We start from the raw sequence: 25,708 nt of genomic DNA on the forward strand, positions 1-25,708 counted from the left end.
AGAATTGGACTATACACTTGTCAGGGTCCATCCAGCTGACACATGCCTTCATTCCAAATATTTTTATTATATAACTGACATTAACTTTTTTTAAGAGGTGAGAGAACTCCCTCTGCTGGACATATATATATATATATATATATATATATATATATATATATATATATATATATATAAAAATAGCTTTTCAAGATTAAAATGAACTCCATTACAAAGGACACATTAAGAAAAATATATTTTACTAAAAAATGATAGATATAACAATTTAAAATACATCTTGAACCATTCATCTTTGCTTTCTCCTACTGTATCCTCTTTGCTTCCCTTTGTATATCTGAACAATTCCAGGATATTGTCTAAAAAGGTCAAAGGTGTCAAGGTGCTGAAAAGTTTCTTTTTAGAGTCCATTGAAAAAAATCAGTGTAGCCTTCAAAGTCAAAAAGTACATCCTAATTATCCCTCTAAAGGGAAAGTTTATTATCTTGGATTAAGAGGCTAATTGCCCAGCAAACAATTTTGTACAGACTCACTATGAATGAATCTGCTGACAGTCACCTAACAACTGGAACTTTGCTCAGAGATTCTGAGGCAGAAGCTGGTTTCCCTGACGCTGTTTTGGCAGAAGCTCCGTACCTAGGTGCCCGCTACACTTGCTCACAAGGATTGCTGGTGCTAGCTCCTACTGCTTTGCTTGAAGCCTGAGCTTCTGATGTTCGTGGAGTTTGTTTTGGAACCCGGATAGGGACATAAATGTTTGAAGCACTGTGCTCTTTAAGATATTCTCCCCCTTTTTCTTCATAATCTTTCCTGGTTATCCAGCCTTCTTCACGATTCATATGTTCAAGGGCCCAATCTCGAGCTCCATACCAGGCATCCAATATAGGATTAGAAGCAACCTGGACCTAAAATAGAAAAACATTCAATGTGAAAACTTCATTAATTAGCATTCTATCAGTGTAGAATATGTGATACAGTAAGTTTCATAATAATACATCTTATTATATATAACCAGATATATCACAAATAATGTCCCATGAAACTAACAATTACATAGTGAAATCTTGATTTAAAAAAAGAAAAAACAATCTCTCTCCCCCTCCCCCTTTCTATAGGTATACGCACACACCCCCTTACACCAACATTATAAAAGGAATCCACATTTGAAATAAATTTAGACCATATCTGAGGTAAAATTTATCTTAGCAAACTCTATGCAAATTAATAGAACAAAATAATTAATAAGCAAAGCTCATGCTTATATTTATATATATTTATGGCAACAGTTCTCAAACTTTTTGGTTTCAGGATCCCTTTACACTCTTAAAAAAAATACAAATGACCCCAAAGAGCTTTTGTTTATGTGGGTTCCATTTATTGATATTAACCATATTATAAATTAAAACTGATAAATTTTAAAATACTAATTTATTTTAATATAACAACAAACCCATTATATTTTAACATAAATATATCTTGTGAAAAATAACTGTTTTCTCAAAAAAAAAAAACTAACAAGAAGAATAGTACTGTTTTAGATATATTTACAAATCTTTTATGTATGGCTTAATTATAAGATAGTTGTAGTCTCATATCTGCTTCAGCATGCAATCTATTGGGATATATTATTTTGGATGAAATACAGGAAGAAAATTCAACCTCACACCGACATGTAGCTAGAAAAGGGAAGAATATTTTACTAAGCAAATATTACTATTATTATGAAAATAGTTCTGACTTTATGCACTTCTAAAAGGCTTTTGTGTAGTCAGAGATCATAGGACCATACTTTGAGGAACTGGTAACTAGGGAATAGAGTTTCAAAATACAGGAATACAAGGTTTGCCATTCTATCAATCCCATATCTCGTGTAGCTCAGTATTCTAATTAGTGTCATCATATATTTGCACACAAAAAATATCCCAAATGAGTGAGAAATCTGAGAAGACTTCTATGAAAAGATGCAGAGGGAAGTAAATAGAAGCAGGAGTACACCTGATACTATAACATCAATACTATAATAAATGAACAATTCTGAAAGACTTAAGAACTCTTAATTCACACTAACATCAACCAGAGGACCAATAATGAAAAATGTTGCCTCCTTCATAATAGAGAAGATAACAGGGGGAAAAAAACGCATTTTTGCATGTGGCCAATGTAAAAATTTGTATTGCCTGATTATATAATTTTTTAATACTGGAGTTTTGTAATTTTCCTCTTTCCTAAACTACAAGTGAGGAATGAAAATAAGAAGAATAATTGAGAATTGAAAAAATTAAAAATGTAATTTTTAAAAAAATGAATAGCTCCTACCAGGTTAACCTCACTTTTTTTTTACAGGATTATTATTACATTGATAATTCAGGGGTATGCTATAGATAAGTTGATCCAGATTTCAGCAATATGTTTGACAAAGTCTAACCTGAAATGGAGAGGAGTGAGTTAAAAAATAGTGCAATTAAGTGAATTCATCTGTAAAAAGGGGTCTATATTTGTACTGATCTCATAGAATTGCTGTAAAGATTGAGATAATATATAAAGAGCTTTGCAAGCCTTAAACTACTATAGAAAAGAGACACATGCAGACAGAAATCTATAATGTTTCCACACACACAAAAAAAGGTACCAATGGCCTTGTGCCTACATAATTCTTCTTTAGGGGAATGAGATAAAGTTAGGAACAATGAAAATTGAGGAAAGCATCAAAAGGCAATGTTTTGATTTTACCTTTATGCACCAACATAAAACTTTTTTTTTAACTAAAACTTTTTATTTTCAAATCATATGCATAGATAATCTTCAACATTCACCCCTGCAAAACCCTGTGCTCCAAATTTTCTCCCTCCTTTCACCCTACTCTCTCCCCCAGACAGCAAATAATCCAATATATTAACATAAAATTTTCCTAGTTTAAAGGTTTAGGTGTAGTTTTTGAAAATTATTATTATTTTAGAGACACATGTATATACTAATGATGACACTAGACTAAGAATCATTATATCTGGATTCTAATACTAGTTCTGATTTCAACAGATATATTCAAGAGAAAAAAATTATGCAATCTCAATTCTCCTAGTTTTACTGGGCCAATCACATATCCCTGCCTGTTTCTTCTTTCCACATGAATTCCAAACCCACCAGTCCCAGATGCTTAAGTTCAGCCAAGATCTTGATAATGGTAACCACAGAAATTTCAGAAAAGGAAGACAAAGATAATTTAGGCATGAATGAAATAGTTGGGTATAAAATAACATTTAAAAATGCATTTGTAAAAGTTATTTATAATTTCCCATCCAACCCTTAAGAGAATGTGGCAGATAAGGCAATCACAAAATCTGGCCATTCAGCAAAAAAGTATGATACACAGAATAACAAAACTAGAACAAGAATATAAGTGGGAGAGCAAAAGACTGGAGCGAAACAAGATTCAAATAAGATATCAACTGACAAGAATTGTGTTGGCATAATATTGACAACAGCAATATGTTTATAGTAATACTTATATACTCATAGGAAAAACTCATCAAGATCTTTAAAAAAGTAGAGAGATCTTAAAAATCAAAATCAATGAGCAGAAATGCAATGAGTTTTTCAACATAATTGCAATAATACAGGCTCAAAAATATTTTTTAACCATGTAATTGATACCTGAAAAGAAGACTGGAAGGGTCTCATTTCAAGCAATTCTTTCTCAATCCTGGATTTCATTCCAGGATACATCACATTTCCACCAGTGAGGAAAACATTTTGGACAAGGGCTTCCTGTATTTCTTTAGGATACCTGAAAACAAAGAGTGTGTTAATTCAGAAGTTCAAATACAATTCCTCCTAAATATATGAATACATTGATGTTCATACAATGCTAAAATATCAGAATGAAAAGTGAAAAATTTCACCACTCATATTTCATATACCTTGACTAAAACAATTTTCATCAACCAGACATTTTCATCCATCTTTATTAATGGAACTGTGTAGAGAATGTAAAATCCTTGAGAACAGGGATTGTCTCATTCTTTGTGCTTGTATTCCAGTGCCTGACACATAACACAAGCTTATTGAAAGTGATGCCTTGAGTATCACTGCAAAGTCATTTCAATCAATATTTGAGGGTCTACCATGTGTATTTAAATCAATTAATACAATTAGAAAAGGAGGACTCTTAAGTATTAATGTCATTAAATACTACAATTCTGCTGTAGTCATAAAGTAGAGTTTTAGATAAATTAAACCATGAGTACTTTGTTACTTCTATGCTAAAATGATTTCATTAAAATACTGTCCCCTATTATGGAGGCTTAGAACAGTGAAGGTCTAGTTAGTTTCTTTTTTTTTTAATATATTAAATTTAAAACAGAAAAAAATTCAGAATAGACTTGACTATTCTTGTTAATAGACTACTAATGATAGTGCCTATATTGCCATTAAAACTTTCCATATCTGTATTCCCTTCCTTTTCTAATCCCAGATAAATTTTTTTCCTAAAATCTTCATATTGCATTTCATTTAATTTTTTTTAAAAAGCTAAACAAATTATAAATGCATAAAAGATGTGAAAAATGTTTTAAAAATACTCATGATCCATCATTGCACACTATTCTTTTCTCAATTAAGTTGCAGATTTCTAAATTCAAACTCCCCTACACCCCTTCATATCTAATGTGTTTTTCTTCAAGATTTCAATATTTTCAAAGAATGACTCTCATAAACATCAAGAATTAAACATCTGAATAATATACACATTCCCAAATACAACACAGAGCATTAGCTATACTTTAACCTACTTCTTTATTCCCACAACTATTCTAAATTATTCATAGGGGCTTCTGGACAGAGCCTGTATAGTATGATAAATTGGTTGTGCACTTTAAAGATTTCAAAAATATTTTATATTTAAAATAAAATTTCAACAAAATCTTAAGGCAAATATGCTCATATCTAAAATTAATGTTTCAACAAAATGTTTTATAAGCTACACTCCACCAACATTAAAGATTTAAAAAATATGTCATCTCAGGAACAAATAATGATGAATGTTGGAGGGGATGTGGGGAAACTGGGACACTAATACATTGCTGGTGGAGTTGCGAAAGAATCCAGCCATTCTGGAGAGCAATCTGGAATTATGCCCAAAAGGTTATCAAACTGTGCATACCCTTTGACCCAGCAGCGCTACTACTGGGATTATATCCCAAAGAAATACTAAAGAGCGGAAAGAGACATATATGTGCCAAAATGTTTGTGGCAGCTCTTTTTGTTGTAGCTAGAAACTGGAAGATGAATGGATGTCCATCAGTTGGAGAATGGTTGGGTAAATTATGGTATATGAAGGTTATGGAATATTATTGCTCTGTAAGAAATGACCAGCAGGAGGAATACAGAGAGGCCTGGAGAGACTTAAATCAACTGATGCTGAGTGAAATGAGCAGAACCAGAAGATCACTGTACACTTCAACAACAATACTGTATGAGGATGTATTCTGATGGAAGTGGAAATCTTCAACATAAAGAAAAACCAACTCACTTCCAGTTGATCAATGATGGACAGAGGTAGCTACACCCAGAGAAGAAACACTGGCAAGTGAATGTAAATTGTTAGCACTAATATCTGTCTGCCCAGGTTACATGTACCTTCGGAATCTAATGTTTATTGTGCAACAAGAAAATGATATTCACACACATGTATTGTACCTAGACTATATTGTAACACATGTAAAATGTATGGGATTGCCTGTCATCGGGGGGAGGGAATAGAGGGAGGGGGGGATAATTTGGAAAAATGAATACAAGGGATAATATTATAAAAAATATATATATAATAAAAAATTATTAAGTTAAAAAAAAATAAAAAATAAAAAATATGTCATCTAATGTCATCATAAAAAAAGTGACATGTGTTGTATTGCATGCGGAAATGGTTTTGGATGTGAAACCAGAAGAAATGGATTTAAGTCTTGGCTTTGCTCTTTACTACCTGTGCAACTTTAAACAAATTGTAACATCTCTGACTTAAGTTTCCTCATTTATAAAAATTAGGGGATAAGACCAGATGATCTCAGAAGTTTTTTGGTTTTTTTTTAATTTTTTTAATCAGACTTAAATTTGAGCTGCCTTAAGTACTTCAAATTTTTATTGTGATTTCAACCACTATTCTACAATTATTTCTTTGTTGTTTTTTAGTCATTTCAATCATGTCTGAATCTTTATAACCTCATATGGTTATGGTTGGCAAAAACTCTAGAGTAGTTTGCCATTTCCTTCTCCATTTAGTTTTATCGATGAGGAACTGAGGCAAAGAGAGTTAAGTGACTTACCCAAAGTCACCAACTATCTCAGACACCCTAAGTGCCTCAGACTAGATTTGTACTCAAGAAAACAAGTCATCCTGACTCCAGACCCTGTATTCTATCCACTGTGCCACCTAGTTGGCTTACAATCATTCCTAAAAGGTAGCAAATTAATATTTATTAATGCAATAGATGGAAAACTGAGGCACAGAGAAGTTAGTACCTATCTTGGCCTTAAAACAAGTAAATGGTATATTAACAATATTCCTCAGATGGAATATTAATAATAATTTTGTCAAGTTTCTGTTTTAATACATACTCTTTTGTTGTACTTTGACATAAACAAGACCTCTATTAACAAAGAATTTTTATTATAAAACAGTTATTCCTCTAGCCCCAAAGTAAATGTGATCTGGATGTTACAATAAATGATATTCCTCACATGGGGAAAGAATGGAAGTTCTTATTAATCAAATATTCTGGTTGATATATTATAATATATAACAATCATTAATATCCCCTTTCAACCACATAGAATACAACAAAATACATTTAATAGCAAAATTACCCAGAGTCTAATTTGGTCATCTTTTGACACTTCCAAGACACTTGAAAATCTTGACAGTAGTTCCAAAGTCATCATTCCAACGTCACTTCTTACTGACAATGCTCAAAAATGCCAGGTAACAAAAGTTTTTGACTGGGATTGTGACAGATACCAGATTTTACTATATTTATCGCTATACTACAGGGAAAGTGCAAATCAGCAATATAAGAAAAAGAGAGAGCAGAGATAACTTTGATCTGGTATTTTTCCATCAGTTTCAGGAATGATAAGATCAAATTCTACCTGGGTTAGGGAGCAGAGAAAGAGGAAGAGAGGAAAGACAGTCTTATAGCAGTCAATTTCTCTCAGTTTGTTTTTTTTGGTTTCATTTATTTCAAAAGTTCTATGAATTCCCAGGTTGACCCTACCAATGTACAAACCAAAATAACAAGAGCAAATGAAATTGAATTTTGTATTATCTGTTGTTTTGAACGCCACATAAGAAATATTGTTGAACAAAGAAAATCAATGAAAAAGTCATCATGAGGTATATTTTAGAAGTTTCCCATATTTAGATCTATGTTTAACTAAATATATCTTAAAATATAGGCCTCTGGTAAATGGGACATGAAAAGGAAGACAAACAAAAATAGTTATCTCACCTGTCTAAAACATACTGAATAGTTTCTGCTATCCCAGCCTGTTCTTCTCCAATGAGAGATGGCTGGAAAATGATTTCTGGAGCTCGAATTCTTTCTGTACCAAGAAATAGCTGATGATATTCTGCTAAGTTAAACATGGGCTTTAAAGACAAAATATGACAAAGCGTGTTATGACAGATGCTTTTTCCAACTTTTCTTCACCCAAGAAATACTTTCTATGTATCTATAACACATAAGGCACCCCATTATCAGGAGTTCAAGAACAAGAATATTCATAAAAGTTCAAGAAAAAGTGAGACTTGAGTTAACTAACCTTTAAAGAACATAAGATATGGACACTTGGGGAACAAGGAACATTCAAAAGATAACCTGTTAGGAAGCAATTAGAACACTCCAGCAGAGTGATTAGCTTGAATTATAGCAATGGCAGAGGAAATAGAAAGGAAAGAATATATACAACAGACATTTTGAAAGAAAAAATAACAGTAATTACATTCCATGAATCTAATGAAATGGTAAAACCCAGCATGATTCTTAAATTTTGAGCCTGAATGACTAGAAGAATGGTCTCCACTGAGAGAAAGTGGAAAAACTAAAACTAGGAAGATTAAAAGGTTTATAATCATTAACTCATTCAAAAGAACTACTTGGGTGGCAGAGGCTGGATTTTCACCTTTTAAACTCAGGAGTTCTGAGCTGCAATGAGCTAAACAATTAACTAGATTAAACCTGACACCAAAGTGGTGGTGGCTGAGGGGTAAAGAGGAAACTAAGATACCTAAAAGGAACAAGCTTTCCTAGTCAGAAACAGAACAGGTCAAAGCTCCTTTGCTTGAGCAAGAGACAGGAAATAGCTTGTTACCAATGGGGGGGGGGGGGGGTGACTTCTGAATCAGTTATCTGTGTACTATCAAATTACTGCCTTACTCTAGAGCAAAGATTGTAACCAACGCCAGATAAAAAGATACTATCTTTTCTCTAGGGCCAAGATTGGTTATTACAGTTACTAAGCATACAGTTTTATTTTAATTTTCTTTTTATTTACATTACCAAATTGTTGTGTATATTGTTCTCCTAAATCTATTTACTTTACTCTGGGCCATTTCAAAAAGGATTCCCCACATTTCTTTGGAATCTTCGTGTTTAGTGTTTGTTTCAGGGCAATATTTGATTTCATTTGTAAGGTGAAATCCATTTTGCCATTTTCTAATCATAATGCATGCACTTTGTTTCAGTTTCTCAAAATCTTCTATGTGACAAGTCCTAGGGGAAAGGGATGGCAGAGAATGGAGGGAAAGGGAAGATTAAGAGGGGTCTATATCCCTCACCATTGCAAGATACCTACTGAAGCCTAATGCTGTCTGCTATCCCTACCTAACTAGTCCATCTACTTTTATGGTCACAGGCCTCTTTCTAATAACTGATATGCCATGTCGCTTGTGCAATTTTTCCTTGATAACATTGTAATACTCTTATGCCCACTATGAACCTCTCTCCCCATTCCCTCTTAGGTGACCCATAACTTGAAACTTCCTGCATAAAAACTCAGGTCAAATTCTCAAGGGCTTATGATTGTCATTTAGAAAGGAGAGTAATGTTCATAAGTTTGAAGCAACCAAACTCCATTATGATGCACTAGCTTAATGAAAACACATCAGGTAGACCTTGTTAACAAGCAATCTTTTCATTTGAGGTCCTGTGTTGTACATTATGACAAATACCTTTGGCAAGCCCTTTTATATGTATCACTTAATAAAATAATCATGTGGCCAAAATAATTTTGATTGTTAAATTTTTTCAAGGACTCCTTTATAATTTTACTACACACAAATACACATACACATACACACACACATTTAATGTGTGTATCTTATTAAGAGAAGTTCTAATTTTTTCCTATTGAATCAAATGCTTTTTTAAATCAATAGATATGAACAATAATAAAACAAAAAATTTTATATTCTCTATACCTTTCTGTCAGTTGAGTAGCTTCAAGGATATGATGTGCTATAGAATATCATTTGTAAAAACTCAACTATCTACTTCTGAACCTTTGATCAAAGATTCCTTTGATAGATGGATTGACTAATCTCATAAAAATTCTGCACAGATGAGAAAGTGAGAATATGGGCCAGAAGTAACTGATATCTTCTTGGTCAATTTGTGGTAAAAATACCTTATTTTCCAAAAATTAGGTATAGAGTCTTCTTTTAGATTTCTTGTAATTTGTTGCTTCATTATAAAAACTATCACCTCCAATACTTGGTCTAGTCCAAAAATACTTTCCATCTATGGTTTTTTATTGTTATTTTTACTTTCTAAAACAAAAAATATAGGGACTATGATGTCAGAACACAAATGTGAAAGTTCCATTTTCATTAATGAAATCTGTTACTAAAATGTTGATAAATCTTTGCCATCTTTCATCTATTCACTGTCCTCTAAGTTACATCCTTAAATACTCTCAGCATATTTGGTTTAATTAGGTTTTCTGTGAAGCTTTCCACAAAAATTTTTTTCCTTCTATTGCATCTATTTTATGAGGTGACACTACTTGAATTTTTCACCATCCTCCACTGTAAGATTTTACAAATGAGTTTATATTTTAAACTACTGGCTACATATCTCTTCACTTGGCAAGAAGATCAAATATCTCTTGGCTAAAATAATTTGCAGCCCACTCTTTTGGTCTCTTTCTTGTGGCAATAAATTTACACCAGTTAAAACTTAGTCAGGAAATGGTAATACTCCATGTCAATATCTGTTCTTTCATCCATTTCCAATTTTTTGGCAATAACAATTTAACCAGATCAAGTTCGAGTTGCCTCAGTTACAAAGCATACCTTTTTGTTTATATTATCTTTTAACCTGGCATTTATTACATTCCCTGCTCTAGAGTAAATCAATAATCCGATAATATACAGACAGCAAATTCAAAAGTGACTATCATATTGGTAATAAGCTATTTCTTGTCTGTCAAAGAACAATCATTTCATTTTGTGGAATGTCATTTGATGCTTACTATCTGCATGTTTACCATGAATCCCCATTCTTATTCTCTTAAGTCTTTCTCAAAAATACACATAACATTTTTATATAGTTTAGAAGTCTTTGGCATCTCCATCTCTTAGTCTTGAACCACATTTTCCAACACTTTTTTTTTTTTTTACCATCCTCCTAAAAGACTACTTAGGCATTTAAGTAAACAAATATTAAAATACATATTCATTTAATCTGAAGAGTTCTATCAAGTTCTTCTTAGAATTTCTCTAGTTCCTTAAACTGTAAATTATTAGAACTAAAGTTAGTTATCTTTGTGGCAGTCTCTTTATAAATGCTAATAATGAAGGGTGTAATAAGAGATGACCAATTTCCTATGAAATATCTGTTACCTCAGTCACACCAACTCAAGACAACTCATTTATTTGACTCTCCAAGGGAAGTCAGTAAGACATCTTTTCTTAGTGGGAACTTCTTTTTGTCGTCCAGGTTAACTTATAGTAAAAATGCCAAAGATCCCAACTTAGTTTCTTGGGTAATATAACATGTATATAACTCATATAACAATTTCATATTCAAAATACTACAGTTAAGTTTTATTTAGAAACAATCTAAAAACTATTTAATGTTTAGCCTTAATTCTCTTTTCCACTAACCTATTACAAATACAAAACCAGAAAAAAAGTCATGGGACTAAGGGCCATTTCTTGGTTGCCTCAGGGAACTAAGGATTCAAACTGTTGAGAACACTTTCTCAAGGATTAAGTACATAGCAGTCTGAGAGGGAGAGGGAAGTTTGCCTGGTGGATCATAATGGATAATACAAACAATGGGACTCTGCTTAACTGAAAGGTGTCCTCAATGTATATAGCCTTAATGAATATCCTTCTCTTACTCTGGCTAAGATTATCTTTTGTTAACTGTTAAATGACTTCTCATTTTGTTCCAATACTAAATCTAAACCACTAGGGGACTTACATGAGTAAGGCCCAGCCCAGCACAACTGGTACTCAAATAGTATAAAAGACATTGGAGACAAGTGTGCTTGGAAAAGGAGTAGGATTAGTCAAAAAGTAATAATGGAAAGGCTAAATATTCCATTGCTGCCCACAAAACAAACAAAAGTGAGTCAAAGAAAGTTCTCCATTGTAAGGATATCCACCTATAAAGGATTTATGGGAAGACAGACATGTAGAATAACACAGAATGAGTGCATAAAGATATAAGCTTTACTACTGGAAAGTACTACTTTGTACATGTTGATGTAATTATAGATTCATTACAGTATTGAAAACATATCCCATAAAATGACAATGGTTAGTAGAGTCAAACCTGCACAGTAGTAACTGGCTTCTCTACTTCAGGTGTTTCCTCAGAAAAAAGAGGTTCAAATTCATTCATGCTTTCAACATCTTCTAGAGTTTGTTCAAGCTGCTCCAAGTCAGGCGTCTAAAATGAAAGAGATTCTGTAACTTCTGTGAACAGCAAAGGTGTCAACTATAATTCCAGATGCACTTTTCAAAGTAAGAAATTTAATCCAATCTGAAGGTTTAAAAATTTACATAAATAATGTGGAAAAACTGCCCAGGCTTATAAAATGATCACACACTAATGGCTATCATAACAAAGGAATTTCAAGACTAAAAAATATGTCATAAAATTGTCTTGGTTTCAATCTCAGTTTACCTCCATCACTTATATAAATCTTATTCAAAATATTGGTTAAGATCCAACAAATCCCTTTCCTTTAAAAAAGATTTCTGTGACCACATTAACATTTCAGGAAATATTTTGTGTAAAGGAACCAGTTTGACATTAAAATAATATTGTCTACCAAACAGAAAATTTGTTGCTATTAAACCAGGTAAATAAAGGCAGCTAAATGATTTTTTTTAACCTAATAAGACAAGTTGAAAAGTTAGTTTTTGTTAATGCATATGGTATCTTTTACTGAATTATATCAGTAGCTCAAAAATAAAAAAAAAATAAAAAATCCAACAATGAAATAATTTCCGGGATAATACTTTAAAATGTAGTACTTTCTCCTCTCCTTTATGGAAAAAAAAAAAAAAATTAGAGCTCCTATTATGAGTAAAGCCTATATTAGGCACTATACAGAATTAGATTAAAAAGAAACCCTCCTTCTACTAGGAACAAAAATTGTGTGAGAAAAAGCAAGTAGGTAAGAAAGCACATATATCAATTGTGGCAAATTCTAGGTGTTTATAGAAATCAATGAAGCCCACAGTTCTTTCATATTATAAAGAATTAAAACCACTGAACAGTATGCTTATGACAATTTCCTAAACTAATATTTGATATTATTTTTAATGTATGAACTATAAACAGATTCATTTTAAAAGATTTAATTGACTGTGCCTTAAAACTTGCCATACATCTGTAGTCCATTACCATTTTGTTTAATCAGTATTAAACAAAATGGTAATGGACTACAGATGTATGGCAAGTTTTAAGGCACAGTCAATTTATTAATTTGCTATATGGGAGAAATCCATTGGGGACAGCTTAAGGGTCAACAGGGGACCCCCCCCAAAATATTAAAGAAGGTACAATCTTTTCAAAAAATTAAATCTTTTAAAATGAATCTGTTTATAGTTCATACATTAAAAATAATAAAGTTAAAAGGGGATTAAGATGGGTGGAAAGTACTTAACATTAGGGAGAAGATATAGAAGCTGATAAGAGAATATTGGGTAACAGGCAATTTTCAGAAGAAAAAATCAGTTACCAATAGTTCTGTGAAAAAATGCCCTAAGTCACTATTGATTAGAGAAATGCAAATTAAAACAACTTTTAGGTGTTATGTCACCTGTATCAAGTTGGGCTAACATGACAGAAAAGGAAAGATGCTAGAAGGAATTTTGAAAAAAAATAAATACATTAATGCATTGTGGGTGGAACTGTGAACTGGTTCAACCATTCTAGAGAACAATTTGAATACCCAAAGGCTAAAAATTGTGCATACCCTTTGAACCAAAAATACCATTACAAGGGCTTTATCCTAAAAAGATCAAAGAAAAGGAGAAAAGACGTATTGGAATAAAAATATTTAGAGCACTTGTTTTTTTTTTTGTATTGGCAAACAACTGGAAATTGAGGATTTCCATCAACTGGGGAATGGCTGAACAAACTGTGATATATGAATGTGACGGAATATTATTAATCTTTATAATAATTATACTATTAGTGCTATAAGAAAGTTAAGGGGGATGGTTTCAGAAAAATCTGGGAAGACCCATATGAACCGATGCAAAGTGAAGTGAACAGAACCCAAAGAACACTGTACAGAGTAATAGCAATATAAAAATTATCAACTGTGAAAGACTCTGATCAATCCAATGATTCAAGAAAATTCCAAAGGACTCATAACGAAAAATGCTGTCCACATCCAGACAAAGAATTGATGAAAGCTGAATACAAACTAAAACATAATGTTTCCCTTTATTTTTCTTGCTTTTTATTTTTGCCACATGGCTACTATGGAAATGTTTTGCATGATTTCCTATCTATAACTGACATCACTGCCTGTCTTCTCAATGGATGTAGGAGGAGCAGAAAGGAGAGCATTTAGAATGCTATTTTTTTTAAATGTTAAAAATAAATAATAATTTTTTAAAATAAATAACAAAACAAGATGAACAGAGCAGAAATAGGATCAATATTTTCAATGGGCTATCTTATAAATCACTTGGAAAGAAATAGAGAAAGAGTATGAGAATCAAATCACAAGTCAGGTACAAATACTAACAAAATGGGGGTAAGCAGAAGGCCGAGTACTAATTAGCTATGCTTCAATATTTCTTATTGTTTAATCATTTTTCAGTTATGTTCAATTCTTCCTGACCCCATTTGAAGTGTTCTTGATAAAGATATTGGAGTGGTTTGCCATTTTCTTCTCCAATTCATTTTACATATCAGGAAATTTAGGTAAAAAGAATTAAGTGACTTGCCCAGGGTCACAGAACTAATTTTTGAAGTTGGATTTGTGCTCAGGTGTTCCTGACTCCAGGACTGGTGCAGTGCACCACCTAGCTGCCCTTCAATATTTCAAACAATTGCAATTTTTAATAGTCTCTTCAATAATCTAGAATGACTTTGTGCCTGAGTGGATGAATGAGTTGTTTGGACAAAAAAAATGCCAAGTGCTTTACCTACTGATATATGAAATAAAAAAAGGAAGGACATTAGTTAATATCAATGTAGTGGCTATAGATCATATGCTAGAGTGAGCATGTTATTCTTCTATCTCATATATCTTCTTTCCTCCCTGATGATCTGATCCTATGTATTAAGAAGAGTGCAAGTAATCAATCTTGTCATTATTTGGTTCTAATGATTCCATACATTCTATAAGGAATGGATCCATCATCATCTTCCTGCTCTTGTCACTAGAGACAACAGCAATCCTATGCAAAGAGTCTAGGAGAGGGCTGCTTTACCAAAATGGGATTAAACAGAAAAAAATAAAGCTAGTCTCCGCTCTAAGAAGGTGTTAACTTATTCCTATTATAAAGCACTCTTTGACTAGAGAAAGGGCTAAAAAGCAACTCATTCACTACTTTCCTTGTCCTCTCAGGGGCCCTTCCATTACCTCTGGTTTGGTATCTACAACATCCACTTCAATATTGACTTCTGCCTGGAGAATTTTCTGCTTAGTCTGTTCCACTGACAAACTCAGTTTTTGTATGTAAGATTGTAGCTCTTCTGGAGAGTCCATGTTCAATTCTACCAGGGCTTTGTGAAACTGATCCATCTGACCATCTTCTAGAAGTTCCTATGAGATTATTTAGAATGTCAATTAATAAAGATTGATAATGTATACACTTAGGCAAAAAAATAAAAAAAGACAACAAAATTTTTAAAATTCTATGAGTTAGGCAAACAATTAAAAAAACCAAAAACAAATGGAAAGGACATCTAGCCCCTCATTTCAAAACACTGAATCTATATTATCCAAGGCACATGTATAAACTCATTCTCAGAGTCAAGAACATGTTATCACCTTAAATAATTACACATAGCATGTACTTCAATACTTCAAACATCTGTTATTTCACTGGTTTGGATACACTCTCCGCTGATATAATCCAAAATCCCTTTGTGCATTATTAGATGGTGGAACAAGTTGTTTGGCCAAAAAATCCATCACCTGCTGATCAACCTTCTGGTAATAAGTACTTGAACAGGCTTAACCTCAGATGGCAAACACATAGTGTAATCTGCTGCTGGGCATGATATATAGAACCTGCATATCAGCAAAATTATTTTGTTTGTGATTCAGGTTAATTGTTGATGTTATAATGGGGGTGTTGACCTAGTTCCCACTAGAACCCACTGGGGTTCAAACACAATGCCAAAAGTTCTTCTAATAAATTAATATAAACTACAATAAAATGCTATAGTGAAAAGAATTTGGGTCTATTTTTATAGATTCAACCTTAAAGAAGTATACATTTTAAAATTTCCATTAATCCACATAAGTCTTCCTTAATTTTCAATTCCTAGTTCATTATTGAAAGTAAATTTCATGTTAGCTTGGAGAGAGAAAACTGTAATGCTCTACTTTTAAAATGAAGATCCACTTACAATTCACCCATGACTTTAAAAATCTCTACTTTTAACCATGTTCTCCTGACTATGTCTTGTATTTTATTCTGAAAATTAAATGTTAGAACATAAGTCTTATTGGTCTAGGCTGGGAAGTTTGACAGAAGAAGCTGTAGCCTTATTCTGGTACACATACTAAATATTAATGTGCCATTACTTGTACAAAGAGAAGTCTATCCAGTCGTTCTTGATCAAGTTGTAGTTTTTCTTCTCGTCTTCGAGCATTAAGTTCCTGAAGCCGCCGCAGCTGCTGCTGCCGTCTTTCTTGCTTCTCTTCAGATGTCAAAGTGCTACCAAGCAGCTTGCTGGAGAAGGGGAGCTGCATCTTATGAACATTATTTTCATAATATTCAGGAGATCTCCACTTCTGTAGTTCTTTTTTTTTTAATTTTAGAAAATTATTAAAGAGAAACATTACTATGGATGAACACTATATTAAATACAGCAGTACTTATTAGAACATTAGATCAGAAGTTAGAAGTGGTAGGTCCTGATCCTAGCTATGTCACTAACTAGCTATGTGACTTTGGGTGAGTCACAATCTCTGAGGACCTGAGTTCCCTTAACAGCAAAATTAAATCAAATACCAACTAAAATAACATGTAATAGAAATTAATAGAGCAAAAGGAAACATTTAATCAGGCAACATTTCCCCACTCTATCACCTGATCAGTAATCTTCCTATATGCCTCAACTTGGAATTCCTCTATTCGATATATTTACCTCCAGAAAATTTAATTTGGATTTTAAAGCCCTCCATAACCTGGCCCTTTTCCAGTTCTATTGTACCTTACTCTCCACCATATATGGTCTCATTCTATGACTCCTCTTATCTCCTTGCTATTCCTCAAACAAGACATTCAATGTCCTAACTCAATTCATCTTCACTTTTTTCCCATGCCTAGAATGTGCCTACTCTTCCTTTCTGCTTTGTTTCCCTGATTTTCTTCAAGTATCAACTAAAAATCTATCTTCTGCAAGAAGTTTTTCCCAGTCCTCCTTAATGTCGGAGATTATCTCCATTTTGTTCTGTAATGAATATATAACATTTGTACATAGTTGTGTGCATCAGCACCATCCCCCTGATTGTGAGCTCCTTGAGGTAAGGGACATTTTTGTATTCCAAGATCTTAGCACAATTCTGGGATATTACAGGTAATTTAAAAATGTTTGTTGACTAGAATTGGTCTCCTTCCTTCCTATTATTCAACCTATTATGCTAGGCATTTGGAATATACAGAAAAAAATAAAAACATCCCATCCTCAAAGAGCTTCCATTCCACTGGAGCATAAAAACAAGTATACAGAGAAGTATATACAAAATGAATATAAAGTAATATTGAGGAAAGGTCCTATTAAAAGGGAGAGGTAAAGTCCCAGGTATTATCTCTGAGTCAAGCCTGAAGAGAATAAGAATTTTAAGAGAACAAGGCAAGAAATTCTAAGCATGGAGACAATCAGTTCAAAAGCAGAGATGGGAAATGAATTGTTATGTCCAGGGAATAGCTTGGCTAGAATTTGAAGTTTGTGAAGTAATGTAATATTCAATAATTCTAGAAATGTAGCTAATGTCAGATTATAAAGGATTTTAAGTATCATTTGTGTTAATATTTCAATCTTAAGGAAAAAAGGTAGCTACTTACAGCTTGAATAGGAGAGTGACAGGTTCAGTGACAAGATTTTTACTTGAAGAGAAGGTAAAAGGGCTCAAAGAACATTTCTCCAGTTTCCAGATTATGAAAAGAAATAAAATATTCTTTAAATAAATGGAAGGGTTTAAATATAAAAACAAAAACCAAAGAAGAGTCTTATTCAGTGTCAATAGATTGAAAAGTAGAGGAGAGGACAAAGGATAGAAGAGGAAAGGAAAAAGGACCACTAAATATCTGGAGGAAAATAATTAAAACACATGGAAAGAGCCATTGGTACTATAACTGTTCAGCTTTCATCCTGACAATTATTACCCACTTCTGGTTAGTCATGATACCATATATGATAATGCCAGAAGGAATTTAGAATGCATTGATGAGGATTAGGAAGTCTTAAGCAAAAAGCAAAGGGGTATACACAGAGTTTTCATTACTGCTACCAATTAAAGATAAGGGATTAAATTTAGATTAGATGATAAGGAAAATCTTCTAAATAATTAAAACTATTCAAAAGGAGAATTCACTTCCTTCAGAGGTAGTGAGTTTTCTCCTTCACTAGAAGCCTTTAACTAAAGAATGTGTGACTAGTCAAGAATTTCAAGGAAATTAATGAAAAATATTGCAAATGAAGGTGTTCCAGATCTAAAACTATATTATAAAGCAATGGTCATTAAAACCATTTGGTGAAGGCTAAGAAATAGAGTAGTTGATCAGTGAAAAAGGTTAGGTTCACAAGACATAATAAACTTTTTTCTTTCCTTTTTGATCTGACTTTTCTTGTACAGCATGATAATTATGTAAATACAAATTTAAAATTGTACATGTTTAATATATATATTGAATTGCTTGCTCTCTAAGGGAGAGGTGCAAGAAGTTAGGGAGAAAAGGGTGAATGTTGAAAACTACCTTTGCATATAATTTGAAAAAAAGAGCTATTATTTTAAAAGAAAAAGAATAGATAACTAGTTCTTACATATGATGTACAGGATACATACAGAACTGGAATGGTCCTTTCAGATATCATGTTTCTCAGATTCCTTATTTTACAAGTGAAAAATTGAAACCAAAAGAGATTAAATGACTTTTCCAAGGTCACACAGGTAGTATCAAAAGTGGGAGATTCCTGTTAAATTAGGTCTTGGATTAGATGGCTTATATAGTCCCTCTTAATTTATGATTTTATTTAAACAGACTTAATAAAACTACAGAGATAAATCAATCATGTTAACTAGAGAGAGCTAGTAAAGTATCTTTTATGTTATTGCTTGTACTACTTATGCAGAGAGCAAATTTTGCCCTCAATTAATCTCAAACTGCTGATTTCTGAAAATAAACTCATAGAAATGCCCATGGCAATTGGAATGATCTTTCCCTAAGGTTTTTTTAATAAAGGAAATATCCATTAGTGTTGGGTAATTTATATTCATAAAATATAGTAAATAACATCATTATAATTTTCTCTTTTATTATTATTATTATTATTATTTTTGCTGAGGCAATTAAGGTTAAGTGACATGTCCCTGGTCACACAGCTAGGAAGTTTTAAGTGTCTGAGGCCAGATTTGAACTGAGGTTCTCTTGACTTCAGGGCTGGTGCTCTATCCACTGTGGCAGTTAGCTGCCCCTTCTCTTTTATTATTTTATCACATATTAAGATAAGTGGGGGAAAAAATTACATATTTTAGCACCTACACTGCATTCACCTTTTAAGGTTTCTGTACCAAACAACAAAAAAGAAAAAGACAGAAGCAAAAAAATACACCCAATGGCTCCAATAAAAATAAGTTTTCATATAAATATTGTTTAAAATACTCTATAATACTCTCTTTAGTCAAATAACAGTAAGAACTAATACTGATACTTATCACTTTAAAAGAAGTTTCATATATTAGGATTATAGTTCCAAAGTAGTCCCTAAATTTCATTCAAAGGGTTTGTAAGAGAAGGCTTCTAACTAAGAGACCCGAAGCCAACTACAATTCCTAAAAGACTTTTCTAAGCAAGTAAAAAAAGTTATCTAAAAAAAGGTAAACTGGGAAAGACACTTTTAACTAGAAAAACATTATTTACAGAAATGAGATAGAGAAGGAACTAAACCAATTGTTTCTGCAAATAATTAAATAATAAACATGTTAAATCAAATAATTAATAGCCTTAGCTCCTAGAAATAAAGAATGCTTTAAAAAAAAAAAAAAAAAAAAAAGGAGAGAAAGAAGGGGTACTTATATTCTTTTATAATGTTATGTTAAAAAGCAGGAAATAAAACTTAGTGATCAGAATCTCTATCACGCTTTAGGATTCTGATTTTATTATTTTTTTAAAGTAAGCACTCCTGCAAAATTGCCAGAATCCACCTTTGTAACATACAGAAAATAAGCAAGATAGAATAAATCATAAAATCTACAATGACAAGGTTTACATCATTACCTTCCACATAATCTTCAGCTATGTAGCTATGCTCATGCAAGATTTCCTCCATTCGACTAAGAGTGATGGCTGCTAAATGTCCAGGGTATTTCAGTTGGAGAAGACGTTGTAGGTATGCAGCTGCTTGACTTCCTCCAAGATTGATTCGTTTACAGTTTTTGGCATCCAACCTATGGTCCAATCCACAGAAATAACACTGAGCTGTTCAACAACAAGGAATAGAAAAAAAACAATGCATCTTTGGGCAGGGGTAAGTAATTTTAAGACATTAACCCTAAGGTATTATGGGGAGCCTGTTTTCTTATTAAAGTAAGAAAGGCCTCAAAGGCTATCTTAGATCAGCCTTCTACCTAAAAAAAAAAAAAAAAAAAAAAAAAAGTTATAAAATTTCCCTCAGAGATGTTTAACCAAACCTTTGGAGAAACACAACCTACATAACATATGTGAGTAAAATCAATTAAATTATTCTACACTTTCTTCTGGGTTTTCAAATATTCAAAGATAACTCTACTGTCTGCTTTTGGTCTTCTCTTTGTAATGTTAACTATTCCCACTATTTAAAGTACTTCATATAACATGATTTCCAGAACCCTCATCATTCTGGTTCTTCTTCTCTGGTTATACCTAATTTAGCTATTCAATGTCCCCCTAAAATATAGTACCCATAAATGAACACAGTAGTTCAGATATCATAATTAATATACAGTAGAGTTTACCTATTTCTTCCCTTAATCTCTACAGTATTATTTCTATGACTGCCCCTTATATAGATGGCACTTTAAGATTTACAAAGCATTTTATAGACACAATGCATTTGAACCTCAAGTTTTTTCAATAGTATTTTATTTTTCAAATATATGTAAAGATAGTTTTCAACATTCATTTTTTTTTTTTTTTTTTTAGGCTGGGGTTAAGTGACTTGACCAGGGTCACACATTTAGGAAGTGTTAAGTGTCTGAGATCAGATTCGAACTAGGGTCCTCCTGAATTCAAGGCTGGTGCTCTATCCACTGCACCACCTAGCTGCCCCTCAACATTCATTTTTATAAAACTTTGTGATCTAAATTTTTTTCCCTCACTCATTTACCTCCCCCCTTCCCAAGACAATAAAAAATTTGATATAAGGTAAATATATGCAATCTTCTTAAACATATTTTCATATTTGTCATGTTGTGCAATAAAAATGAGATCAAAAGGGAAAAAAAACCCACAAGAAAGAACCAAAACGAACAAAAAGGTAAAAATATTATGTTTCAATCTACATTCAGTCTCCACAGTTCTCTCTCTGGATGTGATTGGCATTTTCCATCCCAAGTCTATTGGAATTGCCTTGAATCACCAAATTGTTGAAAAGAGCAAAGATCAATATAGTTTGATCCTCACATTTTTGAGGTTAAGAAACTAAGGCATCTAGGTATCAAGCACCCTTGTTCATAGTCACATGGCCAATACAGAGAGGTGCGGTTTAACCCCGGGTCTCTCAAGACCAGCACTCTTTTCACTATCTCACACTGTATCTTAATGAAGGAGGTCTAAAGCCTTTTTTTAAGCAGTTATATGGTGCCATAGAGACTTTGGAAGTTATCCTGCCTCAATTCTTTCCCTTTATACTTTTACAAAGAAAGGAACTGAATTAAATTACTTGATCCAAATAAAAAAAAAGTCACAAGTAGCAAATCTAAAATCTGAATCCAGTTGCTTTGATTCTAAGTTCAGTGCTTTTTCCTCTGCAGTATGCTACCCATCCATAAGCTCATTTTAAGTTTATGAGGCACTCAGATGATGAGATGCTACCAAACCAGATCTCCTACGCTTGAATAAATAATTTTTTTAAAAAACCTATATGCAGGATTTTACAAATTGATGACTAAGAAATAACACTTATATTGCCATACAAAAAGAGATTTTTAACTAGAATCTTTCAAATAAAAATAAAGTTGCAGAAGCCTGGAGATTTAATTTGTTATCTTAAGAGAAGTTTAGATTAAATGTTAAAACCTTCCATTTCAGAAAATTTAAAAATAATAATAAAAGTAAATACACTAAGATTTTTGAGATATCCAGAATTACTTTTCTCGAAAGCCTTTTTCATACTCCAGAAAAAGCCCCCTAGAAAGATGGGTGATAGGTTAAGGATAAAAAGGCTTTTCTTAGGGAAATGGTTAAGGGCAGTTCCCAGCTCTGATCTGGTTCACATCTTTGCTGCCTCACTTGCTTAAGGACCTGCAGCACTCCAATGTGAAAGAAAGAGAGGGAGTTGTGGTTTAGTTGTGTCCAGCTCTTTGTAACATTGGGCTTTCTTGGCAAAGAAACTGGAATGGTTTTGCTATTTCCTTCTCCATCTCCTTCTCTCATCTTACAAACAAGCAATTGAGGCAACAGAGTTAAGTAATTTTCCCAAAGTCACACAGTAAATATCTGGGGCCACATCTGAGCTGAGGAAGATGAGGCTTCCTGACTGTAGGCCCAGGACTCTATTCACAGCACCGAATAGTTGTCCTTTTTTGAAAGGGAGAGGTCCCTTTATGTATAAAAGTGAAGGGAGTAGTCTGGGAAGGAATGAGATACAGACTTAAGTTACTCCAGAAATTCTAGTACAAATCCACACAGTATTTTATCATATCTTTTCCTTTTTCAAGATGCCTATAAATGTTACCTCCAACTGTTATTGGGGGTGGGAGAAGGCAGGGAGGTTAGAGATTCATTTTGAAGGGCCCTGGGGACTATTCTAATAGGAATTCTCTCTAATAAAATTAGAAATGGCTTGGATATAAATTAAGGACAAATTAAATAAAATTGTTTCCTGGAAACAGATTAGATACAAAGGACAAAAAAGGGTACATCTATAGCAATCTAATCTTTGACAAACCCAAAGATACCAACATTAGGGATAAAAATTCATTATTCGGAAAAAACTGTTGGGAAAACTGGAAATTAGTATGGCAGAAATTAGATATGGATCCACACTTAACACCATATACCAAGATAAGATCAAAATGGGTCCGTGATTTAGGCATAAAGAGGGAGATAATAAATAGATTAGAGGAACAGAGGATAATCTACCTCTCAGACTTGTGGAGGAGGAAGGAATTTATGACCAGAGGAGAACTAGAGATCATTATTGATCACAAAATAGAAGATTTTGATTACATCAAACTAAAAAGTTTCTGTACAAATAATACTAATGCAAACAAGATTAGAAGGGAAGTAACAAATTGGGAAAATATTTTTAGAAACAAAGGTTCTGACAAAGGTCTCATTTCCAAAATATATAGAGAACTGACCCTAATTTATAAGAAACCGAACCATTCTCCAATTGATAAATGGTCAAAGGATATGAACAGACAATTCTCAGAGGAAGAAATTGAAACTATATCCACTCACATGAAAGAGTGTTCCAAATCACTACTGATCAGAGAAATGCAAATTAAGACCACTCTGAGATACCACTACACACCTGTCAGATTGGCTAAGATGACAGGAACAAATAATGACAAATGTTGGAGGGGATGTGGGGAAATTGGGACACTAATACATTGCTGGTGGAGTTGTGAAAGAATCCAGCCATTCTGGAGAGCAATCTGGAATTATGCCCAAAAAGTTATCAAACTGTGCATACCCTTTGACCCAGCAGCGCTACTACTGGGATTATATCCCAAAGAAATACTAAAGAGCGGAAAGAGACATATATGTGCCAAAATGTTTGTGGCAGCTCTTTTTGTTGTAGCTAGAAACTGGAAGATGAATGGATGTCCATCAGTTGGAGAATGGTTGGGTAAATTATGGTATATGAAGGTTATGGAATATTATTGCTCGGTAAGAAATGACCAGCAGGAGGAATATAGAGAGGCCTGGAAAGACTTAAATCAACTGATGCTGAGTGAAATGAGCAGAACCAGAAGATCACTGTACACTTCAACAACAATACTGTATGAGGATGTATTCTGATGGAAGTGGAAATTTTCAACATAAAGAAGATCCAACTCACTTCCAGTTGATCAATGATGGACAGAGGTAGCTACACCCAGAGAAGAAACACTGGGAGGGGAATGAAAATTGTTAGCACTAATATCTGTCTGCCCAGGTTACATGTACCTTCGGATTCTAATGTTTATTGTGCAACAAGAAAATGATATTCACACACATGTATTGTACCTAGACTATATTGTAACACATGTAAAATGTATGGTATTGCCTGTCGTCGGGGGGAGGGAATAGAGGGAGGGGGGGTAATTTGGAAAAATGAATACAAGGGATAATATTATAAAATATATATATATATATATAATAAAAAAAAAAAAAAATTGTTTCCTGGAGACTGACATACCTAAACACATTATAGTATTAGTACTAATTATTTTGTACATTTAAAAAATTAGTATCTTACAGAGCAGGTAGTAAAAAACAAATAATTACCCAGCATGTTATACCCCTCACTAGACTGTGTACTCCTTAAAGATATGGACTATTTTTGCCTTTCTTTGCATCCCTGGGACTTAGTACAGTGCCTGGCACATAAGAGGTACTTAATAAATGCTTGCTGACTTTATTTAAACTCTAACAGAAATAAGAGCTATTATTATTAAGATACGGCAGTTTATTCAACACAGAGTTAATGCAGATATGTGTAATCTTTGTGAAGCTAAAAGGCATCATATCCTAACCATCTCCATATATTCCCCCATTGCCTAGCACAAAGTTCAATACCAGGTATGTACTTAATATATAAATAATTATTAGCTGAATGAATGAAAAAAATGCTAATGAAAATTGACTGCAATATCATACTTTGCATTAGGCATCAGTATCTAATTCTTAATGTACAATATGAACATGTCAAGAATTAAAATACTCTCCTTTCTTTGCACTTCATATAGTGTAAGCTTTGACTGATGGTAAATTTTGCTGAACTTTTCCCACCTTCTCTCTTTGTATTTTTTAAAAATAATTGAAATTTCCTCTTATCAATTCTCTTGGTTTGAGATTCAGTATATTGCAATTACTGAAGGAATTTAGCGTGCATTATTTTTCAAAAATTTTCTTCAAAAAATCTAAAAGGGATTTAATAATCTGCCTTCATTTATATATGCAAAAGAATTAATAGATATCATCTGCCTTGGTAGGAAAAAACTACTAAGTATCTTATAAAGCCAAGAGAAAACAGCAGATTAATTAAAGCTTCTCTACTCTTTAAATAACTTAATCTGTGTTAACTAAAGAATACTGTAAACTCTATACAATAAATTAAAAACCTAGTTCTAATGTATGAAAATATTATAATTATGGGATCATCCAATTTTATCACTGGAAGGCTCATATAGTCCAACCCTCTTCATTTTATAAACCAGGAAAATAAATGAGATCCAAAAACATTTAATGACCTAGATCTAGTAACAGCACTGGGATGAAAGTCTGTGTTTCCTGGTTGCCTGATCTAATACTTTTCCTCCTTAAATATTTTATTCATGTATTTTCTTTAAAAATATCAGATACTACTAATGCATTATT

At 32.8% G+C, this 25,708-nt stretch overlaps 1 protein-coding gene across 1 annotated transcript in view; it reads right to left on the reverse strand.

The window, feature by feature from the left end:
• Positions 1 to 224: 224 nt before the first annotated feature.
• Positions 225 to 25,708, reverse strand: part of ACTR5 (actin related protein 5) — a 34,194-nt gene continuing 8,710 nt past the window's right edge. Inside the window, exons 3-9 of the mRNA XM_074292664.1 lie at positions 20,201 to 20,370; positions 16,282 to 16,499; positions 15,109 to 15,291; positions 11,829 to 11,945; positions 7,497 to 7,636; positions 3,649 to 3,781; positions 225 to 902 (exon numbers count right to left, since the gene is read on the reverse strand). Coding sequence (XP_074148765.1) covers positions 645 to 902; positions 3,649 to 3,781; positions 7,497 to 7,636; positions 11,829 to 11,945; positions 15,109 to 15,291; positions 16,282 to 16,499; positions 20,201 to 20,370 — 1,219 coding nt within the window. The 3' untranslated portion in view covers positions 225 to 644. The remainder of the gene's footprint in view (positions 903 to 3,648; positions 3,782 to 7,496; positions 7,637 to 11,828; positions 11,946 to 15,108; positions 15,292 to 16,281; positions 16,500 to 20,200; positions 20,371 to 25,708) is intronic.

The sequence above is a fragment of the Sminthopsis crassicaudata genome, chromosome 2, assembly GCF_048593235.1.
Source record: "Sminthopsis crassicaudata isolate SCR6 chromosome 2, ASM4859323v1, whole genome shotgun sequence".
In the NCBI taxonomy this organism is placed as follows: Eukaryota; Metazoa; Chordata; class Mammalia; order Dasyuromorphia; family Dasyuridae; genus Sminthopsis; species Sminthopsis crassicaudata.